Raw genomic sequence first — 20,492 nt, 5'->3', positions numbered from 1 at the left:
CGAGAGGAACAGGCAAACTCAGTACAGAGAGGCTGGGATCAAACTTGTGACCCTCTTACTGTGAGTTACTAGTGGTAAAAACTAAAGCACCACCTGCCCCTGGTATGATCTGACAGCCTTTAAAGTACACATGAGCATCAGCTAATTGTGATGAACTTTGAGGAGAGAATAGTTTCTCTGGTTTACTGCTGATTAACAAGTCAGTATGCACAAAGTTATTTCATACATCTCCTTACTTTCCTGTTAAAAAATGCGGTCCGGAGCACAGTTCCCACCACAGAGGAACCTAAATTGCACGGCTGTGTTTGTAAACAGTGCCATCCTGAGTCTGAAATGTTCTCTAACGGTCTACCCAAAGGAAGCCTGGACACAAACACATTAATACACAGAGGCAAATGGATGAAGTTTGACGCACTCACAGTCACTGGTGAAAACAACAGCGGTTTCGTTGCATGTCCAGCCTCGACAGAAACATACAGCCCCCTTGGCACGTTTCGTTTTCACTGTTGCTGATCAGTCCGGCCTTTCCTGCGAAACAATCCAAACACCCTTCGCTCCCGGGGTCTTGGCCTAATGCTGATCTGAGAGTGATAAGGACCTTAATTACCCCGCAGAGAGGGGCCTGTATCCCACCCTTCCAGTCACACATTGGATGAGGACCAAATCACCAACAGGAAGCTGGACCTACATTCTGCTATGTAGGCCAAGGCCCTCAACTTTGACCTACATCTCCAGACTGAGCAGAAGTTGTGTTATAGTCATCCAACTGGTCTTATTTAGCATCTTTCACATCTTAGGGTGAGCTCTTGGGGCGTGTAGGGAACTAATGCAGACAAAACCACCGCAAAAAAATAAAAATTAAAAAAAGTTTAAAAAAAATGCTGAAGTGAAAGGTATAACATACCGACCCTTTAAATTGCCCCTTTTGGCCTGAGTAGTCTGTTGTGCCTGTATACCAGTTATCACTATGTGAACTTTCTGTGTTGTATGACATGATTGGAGCTATACATCCTGGTGACTCAGCCAGACAACATACATACCATGTGGTCTTGAACAAATGAGCGATGTTCCTGCCTCGCTTCCTCTCTCAAATACTCCCGTCACCTCTTTACTGCCCATTCCAGAGCAGAAACTGAAATATGCCCTTTTATTAAGCAACTGCCACTGTACTTTGTGGTAGCCTACTAATAAGGAACAAAGGCCCAGGTTGACACCGGTATGAGTCCACTGTGCTTGAGGTGACCTTTAACATTAAATCGTTACCTTGGAAGTACTGTAACCGACACGGTGGTACAAGGGAAAGAATTTCACATCCAGGTGATAATAAAGCTGAAATCAGTGATTCCTCCCAATCTGTCTCTCCCTCTGGCGGTGAGACCTGTAAACAAGGTGTAGTAGCCATCATGTGCTGTCAACGCATCAGTGAAACAGTTCCCACCCTTGTAAAAATGGCATCCTTGGATCCAAGCAAACACAATTCAATGTATTACAGACTACATCAAAATATTTGGCAGTACTGTTGTATGGCAATACTGATTGCTGAATTGGTAATTACCTGTCCAACAGAAGCACGGCCACATCATCATCATGTTTCAATCCCATTTCCAGACTGAGGAGGAAAGTTTGTTGTTGCACCAGTGTCCATCCTACCCTGTCAAAACTTGTAACAGCAGCACATGAAGAGCATCTCCAACCATGGTAAAGATGCCAGTAAGTATTATGTAACCTGACCCAATGGTCCAGATGAGTAAAATAACCATAAATGCAGAAAAATCCCAAATTTCATCTTTTAAAAAAAAGGACTGTAATTTCATCCTCAGTGCTGACCTCTATTGTTCAGCAGTGTGAATAGCAACAAGTCAAGTGGATAATGAGGATGAATTTAAATAGAACAAAAATACATTGCTAACATCTGACATTTTCAAATGCCTTGAGATGATCAGTTAACTGCGATCGCTGCACAGCTTGATAAGAGGGTAGTAAAATGAGGTTTATTCAACATTCCACAAACAATGCACAAAGTTACATAATCATGAAAAGAGCACCAAACTATTCCATTTCAAAGTAAAATAAAGAACATTTTAAAAACTAGATTAAAAATTCTCACATAACATTTATAAACATAACTGTGCAATATACACAAACATGCGATACGACCGATGATGCAGAAATAACTGACTGATGACTGCATATTACCAGTCAGCAGGCTCAACTCCACCTAAGTGTGCAGATTATTGCATTAATTTCCATCACATTTGACTCAGAGATGTAAATGGTCAACAGCTGTTATGCAACTGAGTCTTGAGTGCATAACTCAACATATCTGCATTCTATTGTCCAGTTCTTAGCTCATCCTGAAAGCTGACTCAGAAGTGTTGACGTTGTTGCCTAGAGTTCGGCAAATCCTCACGATAGGAGGGTGATGAGTGCATCTAGAAATTTGCTCCTGTCTTCCATCTTTAGTTCAATTACTGGGAAGAGGAGAAAGAGTGGTTAAAAAAAAAAAAAAAAAAAGGTATGTTGCACTTTTCTCTGTGTGCACTGTATCTGGTCGGCTTTAAAAGGCAGCAAACCATCTTATGCAGGGGAATGTTTTTTTCTCTGAAACTAATGGAATAACCTGGCAAAATTTTGGACCAAAATTTATTCTGGATAAATAATAATAATAAAAACCAGCAATATGGTCACGTGTGAGGGATGTGTTTAAAAAAAGATAATGTGCAATGGAGAAATACGAGCTGAAGAGAGATATATACTTGTTTTGGCCACTTTGACGTGGTATTCACATTAGCGAATGATACAGGTTAGAATTCAAGCAGAATTACACATTGTGCATTTAAGTCTGAAGTTGGGATGAATAAAGTTCTAATATATTTACATGAAAAAGATAATTAGGCCTGACACCTTGTGGTCTATGTAGAGAAGGACAACTCAATGTGTGAGCAGTTAACAGACGGTGGGTATTTTGACTCTGGCATGCGTTAGAACAGTAATTGACTGTGTATCACTTACTTGAAGTGTCGAAGTAATCATGGAGTGTTCTGGAGCTGGTGCTCTCTGCAGCTTTCTCAAAAGCACGGCCAAAGAAGCTATTGCAGGAATAAGACAAGGATTAAGAAAATTAGACTTATTTCCATGTCTTGGCATGACTTGGTTGACATACATGGAAATGAAAATGTTGTATTCTCTCTGACAACACCCCAACCCACCCACACAAAGATTTGCCAACACCAAATGGCAGGAATGTATGCTCAGTTTTAAGGATGAACAGTTAAGTGATTAAAGTTTAAGTGGCGTTTTAGTCAAAATCTGTATAATATGTAATGACCTTTAGCATTTAATCTATGCTTGAAATTACTTTTACTGTTGATATCACAAAATCCCTCTGAGAAATCTTACTTCTTCTTGTCTGAGATCTCAGACTCTGGCGGGATGCCGATAACAATAACGGTACCCTTCTCCACATCCATGGGGGCAGCCATGATCAGAGGCAGCAGCTTGCAGCGCTTGTTTCTGGTCTACCCAATGTAAGAACCAAGTAGAAATGTGAGAAATAACAACAGTTTCAACTTAACACAATAACAGCAACATCCTCAACAGTTTGAATCATGACCGTGCCCAAGATACTCACAGAACAGACAAAGGCTTTCAGGAGATACTTGCAGAGCAGAGTCAAGGCCATGGGTTTGGAAAATAGCTTGACATCAGGAGTTCCCTATACATAACAGTGGAGGAATGAATTAGGCTTCAGAGAAGGAGAACATAGTACTTGAATCTGCAATCACACATGCATGCTCTTACAGAGGCACTTTTACCTCCATCAGGTAGCAGTACAGGAATGGCCCTTGGGACAGTATCAAATTGGTACAGATGCAGCTGGCTACAGTTTGCTGGATGGCAATTAGTTTCCTCTTAGCCAGGTCAATTCCAGTGTGTAGTTGTTCTATGTTACTCCTACAAACAGAGAGCCAGAGAATAAGGAGGAGATATTTTAGTTTAAAGTGTCATTTTAATGTGGGGGTTTTGCATTCTGGTAATAAAAACACAATGAAATTATCCATGACAGATAAACCTTATATTTGTAACATGTCGACATTAATTAATCAAGTCATATTCCTTTCTGCTGGTGAAAATGTTTTAAAAGCTCTGAACTTATATATTCTTATCCTAAACAATTCACCATAACGAAGCACGTCAATGCTGGTCTCAGTTTTCATGGATGGAAATGTGTCAGTTCGGGAATTCACGCAGTGAAGCTATAATTGTTGAAACCTGGACCCAACGTGCTTGCAAGCACTTCTAATACACACCACAAGCTGTAAAATGATACATCTGTAAAAATGTTGCTACATACAGTAAACGGCCATAGTACTGCGAGATCACAGTCCATTTTAGGACTGCAAAACATTAATATATTAATAATAATAATAACAATGTATGGACGATTAAACAAGGGAGGCAGCATTTTTTGCTGTTTTCAACATGATTTGCTGGTAAAGCTCCACAATTCTTTGTAAAGAAAACTGATACTTTCCCTCTGCCAAAAAGAAAGCCCTTTTGCAACCTGGATGCTTTTTAATTAGTTAGGTATTCCACTTGTGCATAACACACCGTTCTTCCCATCCCACCTCTTCCCCCAAGACAACTTTAAAAATTGTGCTCTAGGTAGACAGACACTCATACTGGAGGAGTTGCATTCCCATAAAATATCCATATTATTTAAAAAATAGGAAGCAGGACCAGAGTTTGTCCCACTGTTTAAGGAGAACAAATGGACAAAACATCTAATATTGATAGAGGGACCAAAAGCTCATATCAGCTCACAGACAAAAGAAGGCACCGTTTACTGATCCTGCCATGTGTCTCTCAGCTCAATTCAGTCAGTCATTTTCCTTTTTACAATGTCTCCTAGTTCAGTTCAGTCAGTTATTTTCGGCAGTCGTTGTCTCCCATAGCCTCAGTTATTTCAGTCTCAGTTCATTCAGCTGTTAATCTCAGTCATTGTTTCCCCTAGCCTCAGTCATTTTCAGTCCTAGTTCATTCAGCTCATAACCTAGCTTTCTGTTTCCTGTTTTATTTTGAAGTCCTCATCTGTCATCATTGCCTGTTCTCTTTTTTAGTATTCACCTGTCTTGTCATGACAGTTCCTGCCCCTGGTTTTGTCATTAGTCAACCCCGTGTATCAGACACCTGTTCCCCATTCCCTCATTTACTTCCTAGTGTATTTAGTTTGTGTGTTCCCCTCACTCAGTGCGAGTTCGTCTTGTCTGTAATTTACCTGTGTAACCTGTGTCAAACTACCCAGCTTGTTTTTTTCTCTCTCTAGTATCTACACTGCTCAAAAAAATAAAGGGAACACATAAGCAATGCAATGTAGCTCCAAGTCAATCACACTTTTGAGATATCAACCTGTCCAGTTAGGAAGCAACACTGATTTGTGAATCAATTTCACCTTTTGGTAAATTGTCTAATTTCCACCAGGTGGAAATTAGACAATTTGCAAGACAACCCCTATAAAAGGAATGGATTTGCAGGTGGTGGCCACAGACCATTTGCCTGTCCTCATCTTTTCTGGCCGATCTTTGGTTAGTTTTTCATTTTGCTAGTGCCCGCACCACTAGAGGTGGCATGAGGCGGTATCTGCAACCTACAGAAGTTGCTCAGGTAGTGCAGCTCATCCAGGATGGCACATCAATGCGTGCTGTGGCAAGAAGATTTGATGTGTCTCCCAGCACAGTGTCCAGAACATGGAGGAGGTACCAGGAGACAGGCCAGTACACCAGGAGACGTGGAGGGGGCCGCAGGAGGACAACAACCCCGCAGCAGGACCGCTATCTGGTCCTTTGTGCAAGGAGGAACAGGAGGAGCACTGCCGGAGCCCTACAAAACGACCTTCAACAGGCCACTAATGTGCAGGTTTCTGCTCAAACAGAATGCATGAGGATGGTATGAGGGCCCGACGTCCACAATTGGGGCCTGTGCTCACAGCCCAACACCGTGCAGCCCGATTGACCTTTGCCAGAGAACATCTTGGTTGGCAGATTCGCAATTGGCGCCCTGTGCTCTTCACAAATGAGAGCAGGTTCACACTGAACACATGTGACAGACGTGAGAGAGTCTGGAGATGCTGTGGAGAACGTTCTGCTGCCTGCAACATCCTCCAACATGACCGGTTTGGCGGTGGGTCAGTGATGGTCTGGGGAGGCATATCCTTGGAGGGCCGCACAGACCTCTACGTGCTAGCCAGAGGTACCATGACTGCCATTAGGTACCAGGATGAGATCCTCAGACCCATTGTCAGACCATATGCTGGTGCAGTGGGCCCTGGGTTCCTGCTCATGCATGACAATGCTCGTCCTCATGTGGCCAGAGTGTGTCAGCAGTTCCTGTATGTCGAGGGCATTGATGCTATGGACTGGCCTGCACGTTCCCCAGACCTGAATCCAATTAACCCCCCCTGGGACATCATGTCTCGTACCATCCACCAACGCGATGTCACACCACAGACTGTCCAGGAGTTGACCGATGCCCTGATCCAGGTCTGGGAGGAGATCCATCCGGAGACCATCCGTCGTCTCATCAGGAGCATGCCCAGACGTTGTAGGGAGTGCATACAGGCACGTGGAGGCCACACACACTACTGAGCCTCATTTTGAATCGTCTTGAGGAATTTCCACAGAAGTTGGATCAGCCTATGTTCTCATTTTCCACTTTGATTTTGAGTATGATTCTGAATCCAGACCTTAATGGGCTAATGATTTTGATTTCCATTGATCATTCTTAGGTTATTTTGCTCTAAACACATTCCTCTGTCTAATAAATAAAGATTTTCAGCTGAAATATTTCATTCATCGAGGTCTATATTGTGTTTTTAGGTGTTCCCTTTATTTTTTTGAGCAGTATAGTTTCCAGTGTTTTTGTTTCTAGCTTGTTTTTCCCTGACCTCTCCTTTGTCTTACCATATTTTGTTCTCATCTGTTTGACCTGTGTCCTGTACCTTGTGGCAAGTATAAGGCTGTAATTAAACTGTGTTACTGAATCTCCCTGTCTGAGTCATGCGTTTGGGTTATCACCTGTCAGTTTCTCCTCAGGAAATGCAACAATCACACCTTGTTCATTTCACGAATATACATAGGTCCTATTGCATTCCTGGAACACACCTGGAAAGGCAGTCAAGAGCCTTGAGAAAGCTGTTGCCGGTGCCCTCATCTTTCTCAGCGCTCTCCAGCAAGGCGGCAGCAGCATGCACCATGTCACTGGCCAGGAAACGATTCTTAAAGCCAAAGTGAACTCCAAATGTCTGGATGCGGATGTCCTTTATACTGGTATATGGAGGAAACACAGATAAACACAAAAGGGCATCATTTCAAATACTCTATGTTGGTATGTATTTTAGTTTTGTAAGGAAAACCGGTTGACCACAATTGTTTTTGGGATTTCATCCTCCCTGGATGCTTACCCATATTTATTGGAGGACTCTTCTATAACCTCTCTTAGGTTCTCTTTGATTGACATGTCCATGGAGTTGAATTTCTGACGTACCTGCTTAAGTGGTAAACTGAAGAGATAAAATAAATAAATAAATAAATAAAAACTCAGGATAAGAACCACAGTAGACACCACAAACTAATAACAAGCACCTGGGTGAAGCCGTCAGCTCTCTCCTCACACTCCACATTACAACAAACAAGGTGAGGCTCAACTTCCATCCATCCATTATCCAAACCGCTTATCCTGCTAACAGGGTCACAGCTAGGCCATCTCTCTCTCGCACTCAAACACACACACACACACACACACGCACACACACACACACACACACCTAGGATTCCCTAGGTGTGAGGCTCAACTTATACTTCACAAATAAACATAACTAAAGATGGCAATCCATGGCACATCCACATCCAAAATGCACCAAGTATTTCAGCTAGGGACTTACCCCATGTCAGCAAGGAACTCCTGGAGTTTCTTTTGGCCATTTAAAGACCAAAGTTTAAAGTTGCAGGAAGTGTAGCAGGAGTTACAGATGCTCTCATAAAGGGACCAGTGCTGGTAGAGGGTTAGACGCAGGCTGGGTCAGAGGGGTTAAAGAAGACACAGAGAGAAAGGAGACAGAGAAAGACACAAACAACCACACACAGCGTGTTCCTCATTTCAATTGTCATCATACTTTCACACAATGAATATGGGGATCAGGTTACATAACTCTATGAGAATGACAACAGGTCAAATTAGTAAGGATACTCGTATTCAAAGGAGATCCTCATACAGTCAATGGAGAGCGAATTTTCATCATCCTCATTTCTGTGATTATGACGGGAGACATGTCGCTGCATTGTGGCAATGTCTGTTACATACTTCATGCTACAAAGAGATGAGACAAGTTAGTTACCATGTCACAAGCTTTTGACATTGTCTATTACATGTTAATTATGTACATATTTGCAGACAGAAAACATTTTTATACACATAACAAAATTGTTTGCTGTAATAGAACACAGAAATACTATGGGTGTCTGATAAACTCTGAAGAGAATAATGCCTGGAACACTAAAAAATGCTTACTGTGGGACTTTGTCATGAACCCACTGGTCTGTCAGCCCAATGATGGCCCACCTACAAAAAACAACAATATTGTAAACACAGACTGTGTGCCATTGTGCAGTTTAATTCTTGTTTTTGTTCGAACATTTGCAAGCTTCTTGAACCAAAGAGGGATAACAATTGGTTTACCAGAGCATATCTTTGGTATCTTTAGTCAGCACCCACGCCAGTTCGAATATCATCATTGCAGCCTGACAGAAGAAACACATGCTAATATTATTTCATTAAGGAATGACTGACCAGTGATTTCCCCTGTATTTACTTTCCCATCTAAAGTTAGTAGGAGGGGGTTCAACAATAATTCATGTACTCACAGAGGTCCCATGGTATTCATACTGTTCATAGTCAAACAGGATCTCGTGCCTGTAAAATGTTATTGTCAGTTTAGCTATAGCCTCTGCTGTTGACAAATCATTTGACATTTCACTGGCACACTCCAAGAGAGAAAGAGAATATTTCACCTTCGAGCTTCCCATTCCCTCTTGGCCCGTTGTCTTTCAATCCTCCTCTCAACAGCCCCCTGAAATGATGCAATAACAAACATAATGACGTTACCACTGCAGCCCACTCAGCATTACCGTGTTTAAGTCACAGCAGCCTATACTAAACAAACTCAAATATGTACCTCGTCAAACTTCCTCCGTTTCCCAGAGGGCTCTGAGCCATCATCACTCTCATTCCCAGATTCATCACCTCCCTCCTCGTCTTCATCTTCATCACGGAAGATATCATCATAGGAGGGGACACCCAGGTCATCATCCTGCTTGATTAGCAGTTTTATCTGTAGGGGGAATGATAGAAGCTCACAAGCTTACAATTATGGTTGCAGTGTTCATATTTCAACTAGGGTTAAGCTAACATTGTCAATGTAGTGTGGTGAGTTTTGTATGGGAGGTGAATGTTGAAGACTCTTACATTGCACAATAATCTGTTGGAACAATAAACATAATGCATTTAGAAGTCATAAGTGAGGAAAAAATACCAATTAGAGTAAATTCCACTTTTTTTTTTTTGGGACAGGTCACTTGACAGGTCTTTGGCATGGAGTTCATTAATAAAGAAATTATAGAAACCAAAGTCCCATTTGGGATGCATCAATAAGAAACATGATACCACGCAGAACTAAGATAGCCATTGTCTCTTTAACTGTCCAAGACTGCACGGTCACTGCTCACAATTCCAAGTGACATAATCCCTCCTTACCTGGGTGTCATTGTAGACGTTGACAACATCCACAGGCCGGTGGGTATCACAGATGAAGAAGATGGAGTCTTCATCTGGCTGCAACATCTCCAAAAGGTCGACACTGGCCCCACAGTTGACAAGAACAAAAAAACGGAACTACAAGAAAGCAGACATCATGCTAACTGAAAAATGAAATTGGTCGGGTCCAAAAAGTAGCTGGATACAATACACCCAGAAACTTGCGAGACAAACGTGTACATGACTTTATTTCAAATATAATGACAGCTCAGTTTGTGTTGTTTGACATTTCATCACCTGTTCCTTGTGCTCAAGAAAAGCAGTGCCAAGGTCTTGCCAGCCTGTAACTGGCACCAACGTATACTGGACTTGGTCACAGTGGAATAACGTCTGGTGAAGAATAGAAACCACCCTCAACTCTTGTAGCCACCATTTCATCAATAATTAATCAGTCAACAACAATGATACAACCATGGCAACCGCTGAAGGATATCGCACACAAACCAATGTAATGGAAAATGGAGAACATAGTAAAGTCGCACACTAACTTTAGTCAAAGTTTTAGCATTTTGCTAAAAAACCGTTTTGGGGAGAATGTTGGCAAACACACAACACAATCAGCCTGAGGTTTACCGATATCCAAATCTACGACCAGCAGCAAAACGTCCCATCATCTCACTGAAAGTAGTTCACGGTACATTTGGAAAAGAGCGAGATTATACATTTGCAGAAGGTGCTGCGGGTTAGCTAACAGCTAACGGGGTACTGTACCTGCAATATCTTACAAGCACACAGGGCATCGATATCTGCTGCAACCAGGAGGGCCACTCTCTGCAAAGCGTTGAGAGAGAGAGAGAGAGAGAGAGAGAGAGAGAGAGAGAGAGAGAGAGAGAGAGAGAGAGAGAGAGAGAGAGAGAGAGAGAGAGAGAGAGAGAGAGAGAGAGAGAGAGAGAGAGAGAGAGAGAGAGAGAGAGAGAGAGAGAGAGAGAGAGAGAGAGAGAGAGAGAGAGAGAGAGAGACGCGGCGTTATTAACGTCCAAGTTCACACATCGACCACGAAAGCAGCAGCCGGCTGCAGCCGCCTGCGACGGGGGAGCATAGCAACCAAGTCCTCCCCTTGCGAGGTTAGCTCGTTAGCCTGCCCAAACAACTCTCACCTGGTTGACAACGACGTCATAAAACTCCTTTCTTATGTCCGTCACAAACATGGTGGAAAACTTAAAATCCGGGATACGTTTTAAAAGGTTTATCGAAAAAACAAACAAACAACCAAACCACGTAAAATAATCTAATTTGGTTTTCGGGGCCAGTTTATTGTGCCCGGTCTTGTCACTTCCCCCGCTGTTGCAGACGAGTTCCTTGATGGAAACATCGCGCCAAATCTGACGTCACGTCGACCGTGACGTACGCGGACATCGGCCAATAACAGGAGCGGCGCTGCTCCTTCAGCCAATGGATTTCCATACACGTTACCATGCAGCGAATACGCGCTGAGATTCTAACACAGCGTCTCACTGATTTATTTAGGAAAAGCGCTATACACATAAAGATCACAAATAGTATAAATATCTTTGTCAGTATTAATAAATACTGCTACCACTGACAAAGTTACAGTAATGCCAGAGTTGATGACTTCGAGAGTGGAGAAGAGTGTGTAAAGATTTGAGAACTTTATTTAGAAAGGCGACTTAAGTCGCCACAGATTCATGAAAAGCATTACAACATAAACAGTAAGGATACTGTGTAAACCAGGGCAACCCACATCATCCTACAAGCCAAGGTGAGTGATTAGTATGACAGGAACAATGCAACAGACATGGCTTAATATGATTTATTTCCACAATAGTGGACCTAAAAGAGACCAGAGTATGTAGGGGACATTAATAACTTGAAAAGACTTGTCTTCCAATATGGTCATTACACAAAGTCAATGGGAGAAATACTGGACTCTTTGTAGCGGGAAAACATTGATTTTTGAGAAGGGAGACGTGAAAGAACTGTGCGACTCTTTAGCCGTGAAACATGCAAGATGGCATCATCTACATTATTTACTGAAAAAGTTGTATGGAGAAAAAATAATGTTATACATGACATTTGCTGAGAAACCATTTCCTGACAAGTAACATGTGAATCTCGAGAAATTCAAGCAAACTCCAAATGCCCCAAAATTAAATATAGCATTTACAGACTTATACATACATCATTGTATAAATAAGATCTACAAACTAAATTAAGACAAAATTCTATTGGTCTCAATGGTCGGTGCAAAGTAATGTTGCTATTCATTGCTCTCTCATCCCAGGTGGCTTCTGTATCAGTTGTAAATTCTATGTAATCTCCATATATTTCTCATCAAGTATGACAATTTGAACCCAAAAATCAATAACGCAACAAAAAAACAAGCCCAAAAAAACAGACAAAAAAACAGACAAAAAGTATTCTGAGGTAAAAAAGACAACGTCACATTTGAACCTAATGTTCTATATCAACTGGAATTGTGCCTAAACTGTAAAACAATCACAACTCTGACCCAGGTTTTCTTCTACAACAGTGTGAGGTGTCCAGAACACACATAGTATACTATTATATACAGTATACTGTTCATTAAACAGAGCCATAACATTGTATAGTAAACAAAGGCACAAATTAGTCTGTTCTGTTCGCTAAACCGTTTGGTCCAGAACCACTGCGATACAATTGCCTTTGCCATGTTCACAGCAAAGAGTACAGTGTAAAACCAGCCTTCCAGCCATATGCCCAAAAACTAAACTAAGAAAAGATGAACCACAAAAAAACGGGAATGGAAAAAAAAATGAAAGTAACTGAACCGCTGACTGTAGAGCTCATCTGTGTTTTTCAAAATCAACAGTACGACAAAACACACCACCACCACCCGAGAAAGATTACTGGTATCAGAAAAACAACAACCCACACAATGTGCCATGAATAGAACTGCCCATTGACAGCATAGGAAACCTCACCAGCAGAAGCACTGGGAGGCAAGCACCGGGTACCTGGAGGGGCTACGCCTTACTGGCAGGTCCCACCCCACACAGGTTCATCAGAAAGGTCTGGTTCCATTTTGGTTCCTTTCAGCTTCCTCAATAACCTACAGCCTTTTACTGCCTGCATTTTACCCCAACCCCCCCCCGAAAAAAACAAACCTTTGCTAACCCCCTAAACTCTTTAAAAAGGGCTGCATGGATTAGAAGAAGCTAGTCTGCAGTAACAGAACCAGGCCTAAACCTGAGACCACTGATGTAGAAATACATGTATCCTATATCCTGGTACAATCAAATTGATTTGATACATTATTAAAATGCTCTGCTGCCTAGTTAGATTGTGCAGAATTGTGATTATCACCGTCACTGAAAAATCAAAAGCAAAAAGAGCAGGTACAGCAGAAACTGTGAAACTATGATGGGTAGATCGGAACTTCTCAATGTAGATGTGATATTGAAAAAGTCTAGTTTGCAATCCTTCAAGAAAACATCTTTCCATTAGTTTGAAAATGGAAACAGGATGACATTCAGAACATGCCATAGGAAGAAAGAGAAAGATTTAAAGCACTCAAGACAGATGCAGCAAAGAGCAAACTACAGATACTAAGGATATGATAATTAGCAACTTTGTGATTAAACAACTCCACATATCCACATATTACTACAGCTGAGAAGGCAGTCAGCAAGGGGGTTGCTTTAGGATATGAATATTCCACATAAATGCCTTAGAGCATTCGCTTGATAGCAAATGTTAATTTTTACTGGATAAATCAAACTAGATCTAATTTCCTCCCACTTTCAACCCTGTTTTCAATTCATAGAAATTTGACCTTCCCATTAGGGAGTTTATATACAACAATTGAGGCATAAACCTACAGGCAGTGAACTAATGGTGTAGTGCTTTTTAAGTTGATCAACTGCTGGGTGTATCTGAAGTGCTGTGTACTATATGCACTGTACAAACAATGTGGAAAATTCAGCACTAGACTGATTAATATTTATGCACTGATTGTACTGTGAGGCGCTTTTGATAAAAGCATCCATCAAATGGGATATGTTAGCTTAATAATTAAGTGACCCCTGCCAAATTACACAAACAAGAAACAGTTATCCAGTATTACAGACAGTCTAGAGAGGAAGTATATAGTTGGAGTTGGCCAGCTTGCGTTCTTGTGCTGCAGGAACAGCCTCTCTGTGACGTAGAGGCCGGTGGCAGTCAGGCTCCTCTAGCGGAGGGTAGTGTTGTCTGTAGCACAACCAGGCAAATGCAAAACCCAGTAGAGAGCCCACTAGTACATCTACATGAAAGTAAGAGAACACACACACACACACACACACAAACACACACACATGGTCAGGTTTCGAATTGAAAATTAACCAGTCACTATTTAAAAACAGACTGACGCAACTCTTACAAAAATAAATAAAATCATGGACCTCTATTGAACTTCAGTCATCTTCTAGATGAAATCCTACCTAGTTTGGAAAAATTGACCCATGCATTTCAGGAATAAACATGTTTATGAAGCAGATCTATAGCAGTTAAGAATGAAACTATTCACATCTAAACATGGACACAAGTATATAAACAGGTTTCACTCACTCTGGCTTGGGTGGAGGATTGTCTGAAGTGGAACTGTGGTATATCCACTGTCTAAGTCTGATTCAACTATATCATAGAGACGACGATTACAATAGTAAGAGGGTTTTTGGCTCTCACCTTGCCAGTGGTGCTTGTAGTCACAGGTTCTAGAGAGGGCGATCATGGATGCGATGAGTAAAGGGGTGAGGAAGGCGCACAACCGCCAGGCCCTGCCGCGGCCACCTGTGCTAAAACACCGCAGCTTCCCCGCTACATACAGTGCTGTGAAGCCCAGCCCTGCAAACGCAACTGGACCAAGAAGGGAGAGAGAGAGAGAGAGATGCAAGGTCAGAGAGAGGGTACCATAGAGAAACAGCAGAAAGAGATGCAGGAAGACAAGTGCACTAGAAAGAGAATGAACACACATCAGAGATGGTGAGCAAGTCTTACACAAAGCAGTTAGAGCCTGTAGGCAAAAATGTACTTGAAAAATCATCCATTTGCTTCTGACTTCATGTGCTCTATGTCCCTTCACATACTTTGTTTTCCTATCCTTCATGACAACTGATATGAAATGCATCAGACACCGAGTGAGAAGTAACCTCAAGGAGCATCTCTTACAGGAGGAGTGGCCACTGGGGAAGCTCTTTCTACCCTCCATGACAACATCAGGGTCTCCGCTGCAGTGCATCTCCAGGTTCATCTGCCCATCTGGGAAACAGCGGTAGAAAAAGTCTGGTCGTGGCCTGATGCAAGGAGAAAACATATGTAAAACACATAGTCTAATGTGGCATTTATCCATTTTGGTACAGAGCATTGTCCTCTGTATGGGTGTAGATCTCAGTTGTGTTGGGTGCAGAACAAACTCACCTGCCAACAACTAGCTTGATGGCATTGGTGAAAACTCCATTCAGCACCAGTGTCAGAGTCATAGCTGTAGAACAGAAGAGGACAACTAAATATTCCCTCATGACTATTTATTCCATTCTGTCCCTGTGTTTTTCTGCCAATGTCAACCAGGTTCTTTCCCTCGCTTTAAATTAGTCATGATGAGCACCAAAAAAGAACTCTGTTGTTTTAATCATTTCGTAATGCGTCCAGTGGTCTGTTCCTTACCCAGCGAGGCTTCCTTCAGATCTCCTCTCTCTGCCTTCTTCAGCAGTGTGAACAGCAGGATTACTATCAATGGAGTGAAACATGCCACACTCTGGCAGAGAGGGGAAATCAGAGAACCCAACCAAATGAATAATGGACCCCCTTTCTCTCACAATGAACAACTGAACAGAGACATGCAGCTCAAGGTGACCTCATGAGCACACAGCAGCACCACTTACAAACATGAGAGAGGTGGGAACATGGTCCCTCTCCACACGATGGAACTTGTACAACCACATTTCCTCTGCCTGGATTTCACGGTAGAAAGGGGGAAGTTGCTCTGTTACACTGAGGGGAGCACACAAACAAACAAACAAACACACGCACGCATGCACACACACACACACACACACACACACACACACACACACACACACACACACACACACACACACACACACACAGTTAGTGAGCAATGTTTAAATTCCAGCAGCTCCCACTGTTAATAACCAAGCCATTAAAACAGATACACAGGGTTAAACTAATGATATACTCACAGAAACACCATCAGAAGCACCATTCGGATGGAGACTTCTGATAGCAAGCCACGTAGCAACCTCCTCTTCATTTTCTTTCTTGGAATAAGACCTCAGTCAACAGCCAACATTGTCAACTCACCAGCAACCTTACCTGTACAGGGAAAATAAAATAACGGGTTGGTAAAAATGACAAGTTGTGTTCAAACCTAAGAGTCGTCAGTGTTAAGGTAGACGTGGATTGAAAAAAGGAGAGAAACTGGATGGTGGCATTTGATGGCACACAGTGTTACCAGACATGGTTAAACGTTTCTATCAGGTCAATCACCTCAACACTCATAGGCCAGCAACAAGATCTCAGATCTCCACCAATGTTAAGACACACATTTCCAAAAGTGCTACTATTACTATAACAATATCAGCAACACCTTTGCACGTGAACACATACGCTTAAAATGCTCCACCTGCCATTACACGTCGGAACACAACGCTCGTAAACACGAGTTAGTTGTCTTAGATGTCTAGCTAGTTGGCTCAAGCTAGCGTTAGTCATATTAGCACTAACATCTGTCAAAGCAGACATCTGGCCAGAGTCAGTTCCGCATTCCCCGGCGAAACCCCCTCAGCATCTGACCTTGCGAGTTAAATTGACTTCAAACCTTCATCCTTCACCTCGTCTTGCACATGTTTGGGCTGTCGACTCGGATGAGGCCTGAACGTCAGGAACCCAGAAATACTTCGGACGACGACTTGGCGAGACCGAGATGCTGCGAGGGAGGAAGCGAGACATCCCGTCTGAAGCTACCGACAATAACAAAGGTACTTCCGGTTTGACGTTTTCAAATTAAAAGGAAGCGTCGAAATGAACTTGACGCGAAGCGCGATATGGTATTTATTTTTTCTTTTTTTTCTAAATCTGGAGTTATCGTTTCATATAAACAGCATTTAGCTGTCAAACACGTGGGGGGGGGGTGTAAAATGCGCCCAAGATCGAGAATAGTCACTGAATGCTGAAGACTGACAAACGTAAACAAAACCCTGTTCCGAACACCGCAAGTTAAATGCAGGATCTGGTGCGTACGAGAAAATAATGTTTGCAAGATGAAAACAAAAATGTTTGCGTCTAATGGACATAACATGCAAATACTAAAATGTCAAATTAGTACTGTAAACTACTAATAAGAAAAGTTAGCCCCTAGCTTACGGGTCTAACCCTTTAGCCGAGCGGTTAGTGACGTCGCCTTGTGGTACAGTACATTCGTATCGAATCCCGCACCGGGCAAGAAATTAACCGGTTACAGTACTATAACATGCATGGATAAGAAGACACGCTGGCCGCTGACTGGCGGGTTTGAGCCTTTAGTCGAGCGGTTAGCGATGTCTCCTGCGGTGCGGGCGATACGGGTTCGCCTCCCGGCCGCGGCAATTCCAGTGGTTGCCCCCCGAATTCGCTACATACAGTACGATAACAGTAACAGCACCAACACCGATTACATGTCGAATCTTACAATTTGGAATTGCTTATTACGACCCAAAAAAACAGCTTTTCCATCCATCTCACAAAAAGTTTCCCCTTTTCGGCTTATTAACTTAAAGTCAGTCTCTGTGTCTCATCAGGGACTTGTTTTAATTTTTTTAATACCGTTCTACTTCATATTTGCACCCCCCCCCCTTTGTTTTCCCTGGTAGTAACACTTATTTAGCCGAGACGAAACCACATCGACCACTGTAATTTAATTTGAAAAGTAAAACGCGATTCGGCCAGAAAAACGGAAACATCACCGCGGGCGATTCTGTGAGTCTTGATGAATTGCAGGGAGGACTGGCTGAACGCAAACGGCAAGCGGCCACGTCACGCACAGTCGCCATCTAGTGGTGAAAACCTGTCAAACCTGAACCCGCTGACAGATTGACGAGGCTATCAGTTTATAAAACTCCTAACCCATCAGACCACAATGAAAAAAAAAACCTTCCTTTTTTTTTCTAAATCAGTGAGGGAGGCAAGCAAATTCACTGAGACAGAGTACAGCTTTATTAAAATCAAACTTCAGGCATGTCTGAACTCCTCGAACTCAACTTTCGAATGAAAAAGGACAGAATCAATATTCTCAAATAAAAAGACAGTCATATACAAAAAGAGTGTTGTCCCAACAGTCTCTCACATACACACACACACGCACGCACGCACGCGCGCACACACACACTTAGAAGCAGAAATGTACAGGCAATAGCACGCCACAGTAACATGATCCTATGCAAGTTTCAATGCAAACTATTTACAAGTCTTCAACAATATGCAATAACACAGGTCGAACAGTAATCAACATGGTATTTTGTGTTCATCCACGTTTTAATCGAAGCAACACCAAGATAGATATGACCCCAGTTAGAATTACTGTAAGCAATTTTACTACATGTAAAATAGATGAGTGCTTATGAAACTGAATTTCTTTAACCCAACGCTATTTCTCCTCTGACAGCATGTCAATCAAAAACTTAATGACGGTCAGTATCATTGCACAAAAACAGAAGACATCACAGTGAACAGAAACACATCATTCAGACATTGGGGCTCCATTTTAAATATGTCAAAAAAAATTTTTGCAAAACTCTTTCTGGACACTTAGAAAAATACTGCTCCGTTAGTCTTGTCCGGGTTCCATGAACGAGAACCAACATGCTGTCCTCTCAGAAATGTGGCCACTGCACAATAATGAACCAACAAAACAAATATACATTAGGTATTTATATTAAGTAAATGAAATTATGCCAGACAATGCAAGACATAAATTAGGCATACGTAATACTGATGTTGTATCAGTTGAGGAGGGCTGAGAATGAATGTTGTATTTATACAGAGGTGAAACTGGCACATTACAACCGACGTTCACGCAGTCTGGAGGTGCAAAAATAAAGGCTGTTCAATTATGTAGAATCTCTGTGCAGGTGTAAAAAAAAAAAATCAGGCTAAACAAGCACAACAAAAACCCAACATATTTTTCTTTAAAATCACATCGCAAAATTATAGACTCTTCAACCGAATGGAAACAGAAGGCCAAAGTCAGTGTGCAGTCAGGAGAGACTCTCGGGTTAGGAGCATGCGGTTGAAGTGAACGTACTGATGAACAGTTAAAAGGTGTGGGTCAGGAAAGGCTTGGAAGCCAGTCATGTTACGACTCAGCATCCATCACCTTACACCTGGAGCATCACAGATACTGCAGCCAAACACATCAAGTCAGATCAGTAACAAGACCCCTTAAAATAAGCACAACTGTTTGAAATTTCAACAAAAAGTAACAGTAAAAATCACCCCCCCCTCCCAAAAAAAAAAAAACAAAGTAAAAGGAAATTCAAGTTTAGATGGTTAATGTGCTTGCCTTAATAATGCACCCAATAAGCCAATGAGTTGTGTGAACTACAGGACGTACCAACGAAAACCAAAACAAAACAAAAAAAAAGAGCCTAAGTTGGTTTAATTAGTCTCATTCAATATATTTAACCTCTGTGTGAATTGGTGATTCATTTTGTCCAACTTGGGAGGGACAGAGATTGGCACTGTTCAATCCCGTTTTTCGAATGACTTCAAATTTTGACAATAATCATCTTGTGAATCTGAACGAACGAATGTCTCTGACAGGTAACAGTAAATCAAGTAGCAGAGAGGGTACTCCCAGCACGGGCTCGGGTGTGACCGCCCAGACACAGACAACTGAAATCCGTGGGGAAACAGCACGAAACTGCTCCAAACAGGACGAAATACAGTTTGACAAGCAGCTGCTGTTACCAAATGTGGAATCATTACACCAATATAAAAACAGAATATACGCAATGGCTACAAACAGATAAACCGAGTATGCAAAGCTTTTTATTTTATTTTATCTTTTTGTCCCACGTTTAACCATCGTGGAAAGAAGAGAGAGAACGTCCTGCACTGGTGTTCGAAACGAGAAATGAGACTGGTATAAAATATGGTGTAATAAATACAAAAAGTTGAATTTGACGGATGAGTGATTAAAAACACTGTACATCAGTTTGCAACGTTATTTGTACAATATACTGGAGTGTGATATAACGTTATGTCTCCTACTTGATACAAAACTTAGCTGTGAAGATGCTCGAGGACTTTTTCTACAGTGATACTGAAAGGACCCCCAACCGGGGCAGACGGCGGGCCGTCTCCATCACACCTCGGATGCCGCCGAGCAACTTTACAACCGGCTGGATGTCAAAAGAGGCCGCCGTATTGGGCCCGGCTGAACGGCCCGCGCTTATCGTTGTTGAAAAACCGGCGTTCAGGACACGTCACCGTGTCGGACGCTCACAACTTCTCAGTTTTTTCCCGACCGGGAGAATAAGTTACAACAGTTAAAATTTCGACGTTACTATAGAAGAGGTATCCTTTTTTTTTCTCTCTTTTTTTTTAACCATGTACACTTGCCGTATGTTCGTTTATATACATTTCTGTATATG

At 42.1% G+C, this 20,492-nt stretch overlaps 2 protein-coding genes across 4 annotated transcripts; both read right to left on the bottom strand.

Moving 5' to 3' along the window:
- Positions 1–1,980: 1,980 nt before the first annotated feature.
- On the bottom strand, positions 1,981–11,139 carry cdc45 (CDC45 cell division cycle 45 homolog (S. cerevisiae)). The gene is made up of 18 exons (XM_056274553.1): positions 10,965–11,139; positions 10,579–10,638; positions 10,105–10,197; positions 9,808–9,945; positions 9,230–9,385; positions 9,066–9,124; positions 8,919–8,967; positions 8,734–8,795; positions 8,566–8,616; positions 8,245–8,364; positions 7,940–8,071; positions 7,460–7,558; positions 7,161–7,322; positions 3,816–3,954; positions 3,632–3,715; positions 3,400–3,518; positions 3,013–3,089; positions 1,981–2,471 (listed from the first exon to the last, which is right to left on the bottom strand). Exons 1-18 carry the CDS (start codon positions 11,013–11,015, stop codon positions 2,407–2,409), a joined length of 1,716 nt encoding a protein of 571 aa, XP_056130528.1. The 5' UTR covers positions 11,016–11,139; the 3' UTR covers positions 1,981–2,406.
- A 1,838-nt stretch (positions 11,140–12,977) lies between these two features.
- Positions 12,978–16,812, bottom strand: plpp5 (phospholipid phosphatase 5). 3 transcript variants are annotated; one of them, XM_056274673.1, is made up of 8 exons: positions 16,657–16,812; positions 16,044–16,176; positions 15,726–15,834; positions 15,508–15,598; positions 15,262–15,325; positions 15,013–15,137; positions 14,530–14,700; positions 12,978–14,107 (listed from the first exon to the last, which is right to left on the bottom strand). In XM_056274673.1, exons 2-8 carry the CDS (start codon positions 16,112–16,114, stop codon positions 13,938–13,940), a joined length of 801 nt encoding a protein of 266 aa, XP_056130648.1. In that variant the 5' UTR covers positions 16,115–16,176; positions 16,657–16,812; the 3' UTR covers positions 12,978–13,937. The 3 variants fall into 3 exon arrangements, with proteins under 3 accessions (XP_056130648.1, XP_056130724.1, XP_056130799.1); XM_056274749.1 differs by having other exon boundaries at positions 16,682–16,787; XM_056274824.1 differs by having other exon boundaries at positions 16,695–16,762.
- Positions 16,813–20,492: the final 3,680 nt, after the last annotated feature.

This window comes from Lampris incognitus, chromosome 1 (genome assembly GCF_029633865.1).
Source record: "Lampris incognitus isolate fLamInc1 chromosome 1, fLamInc1.hap2, whole genome shotgun sequence".
Taxonomy (NCBI): Eukaryota; Metazoa; Chordata; class Actinopteri; order Lampriformes; family Lampridae; genus Lampris; species Lampris incognitus.
This window is presented reverse-complemented; position numbering and strand designations above follow the sequence as displayed.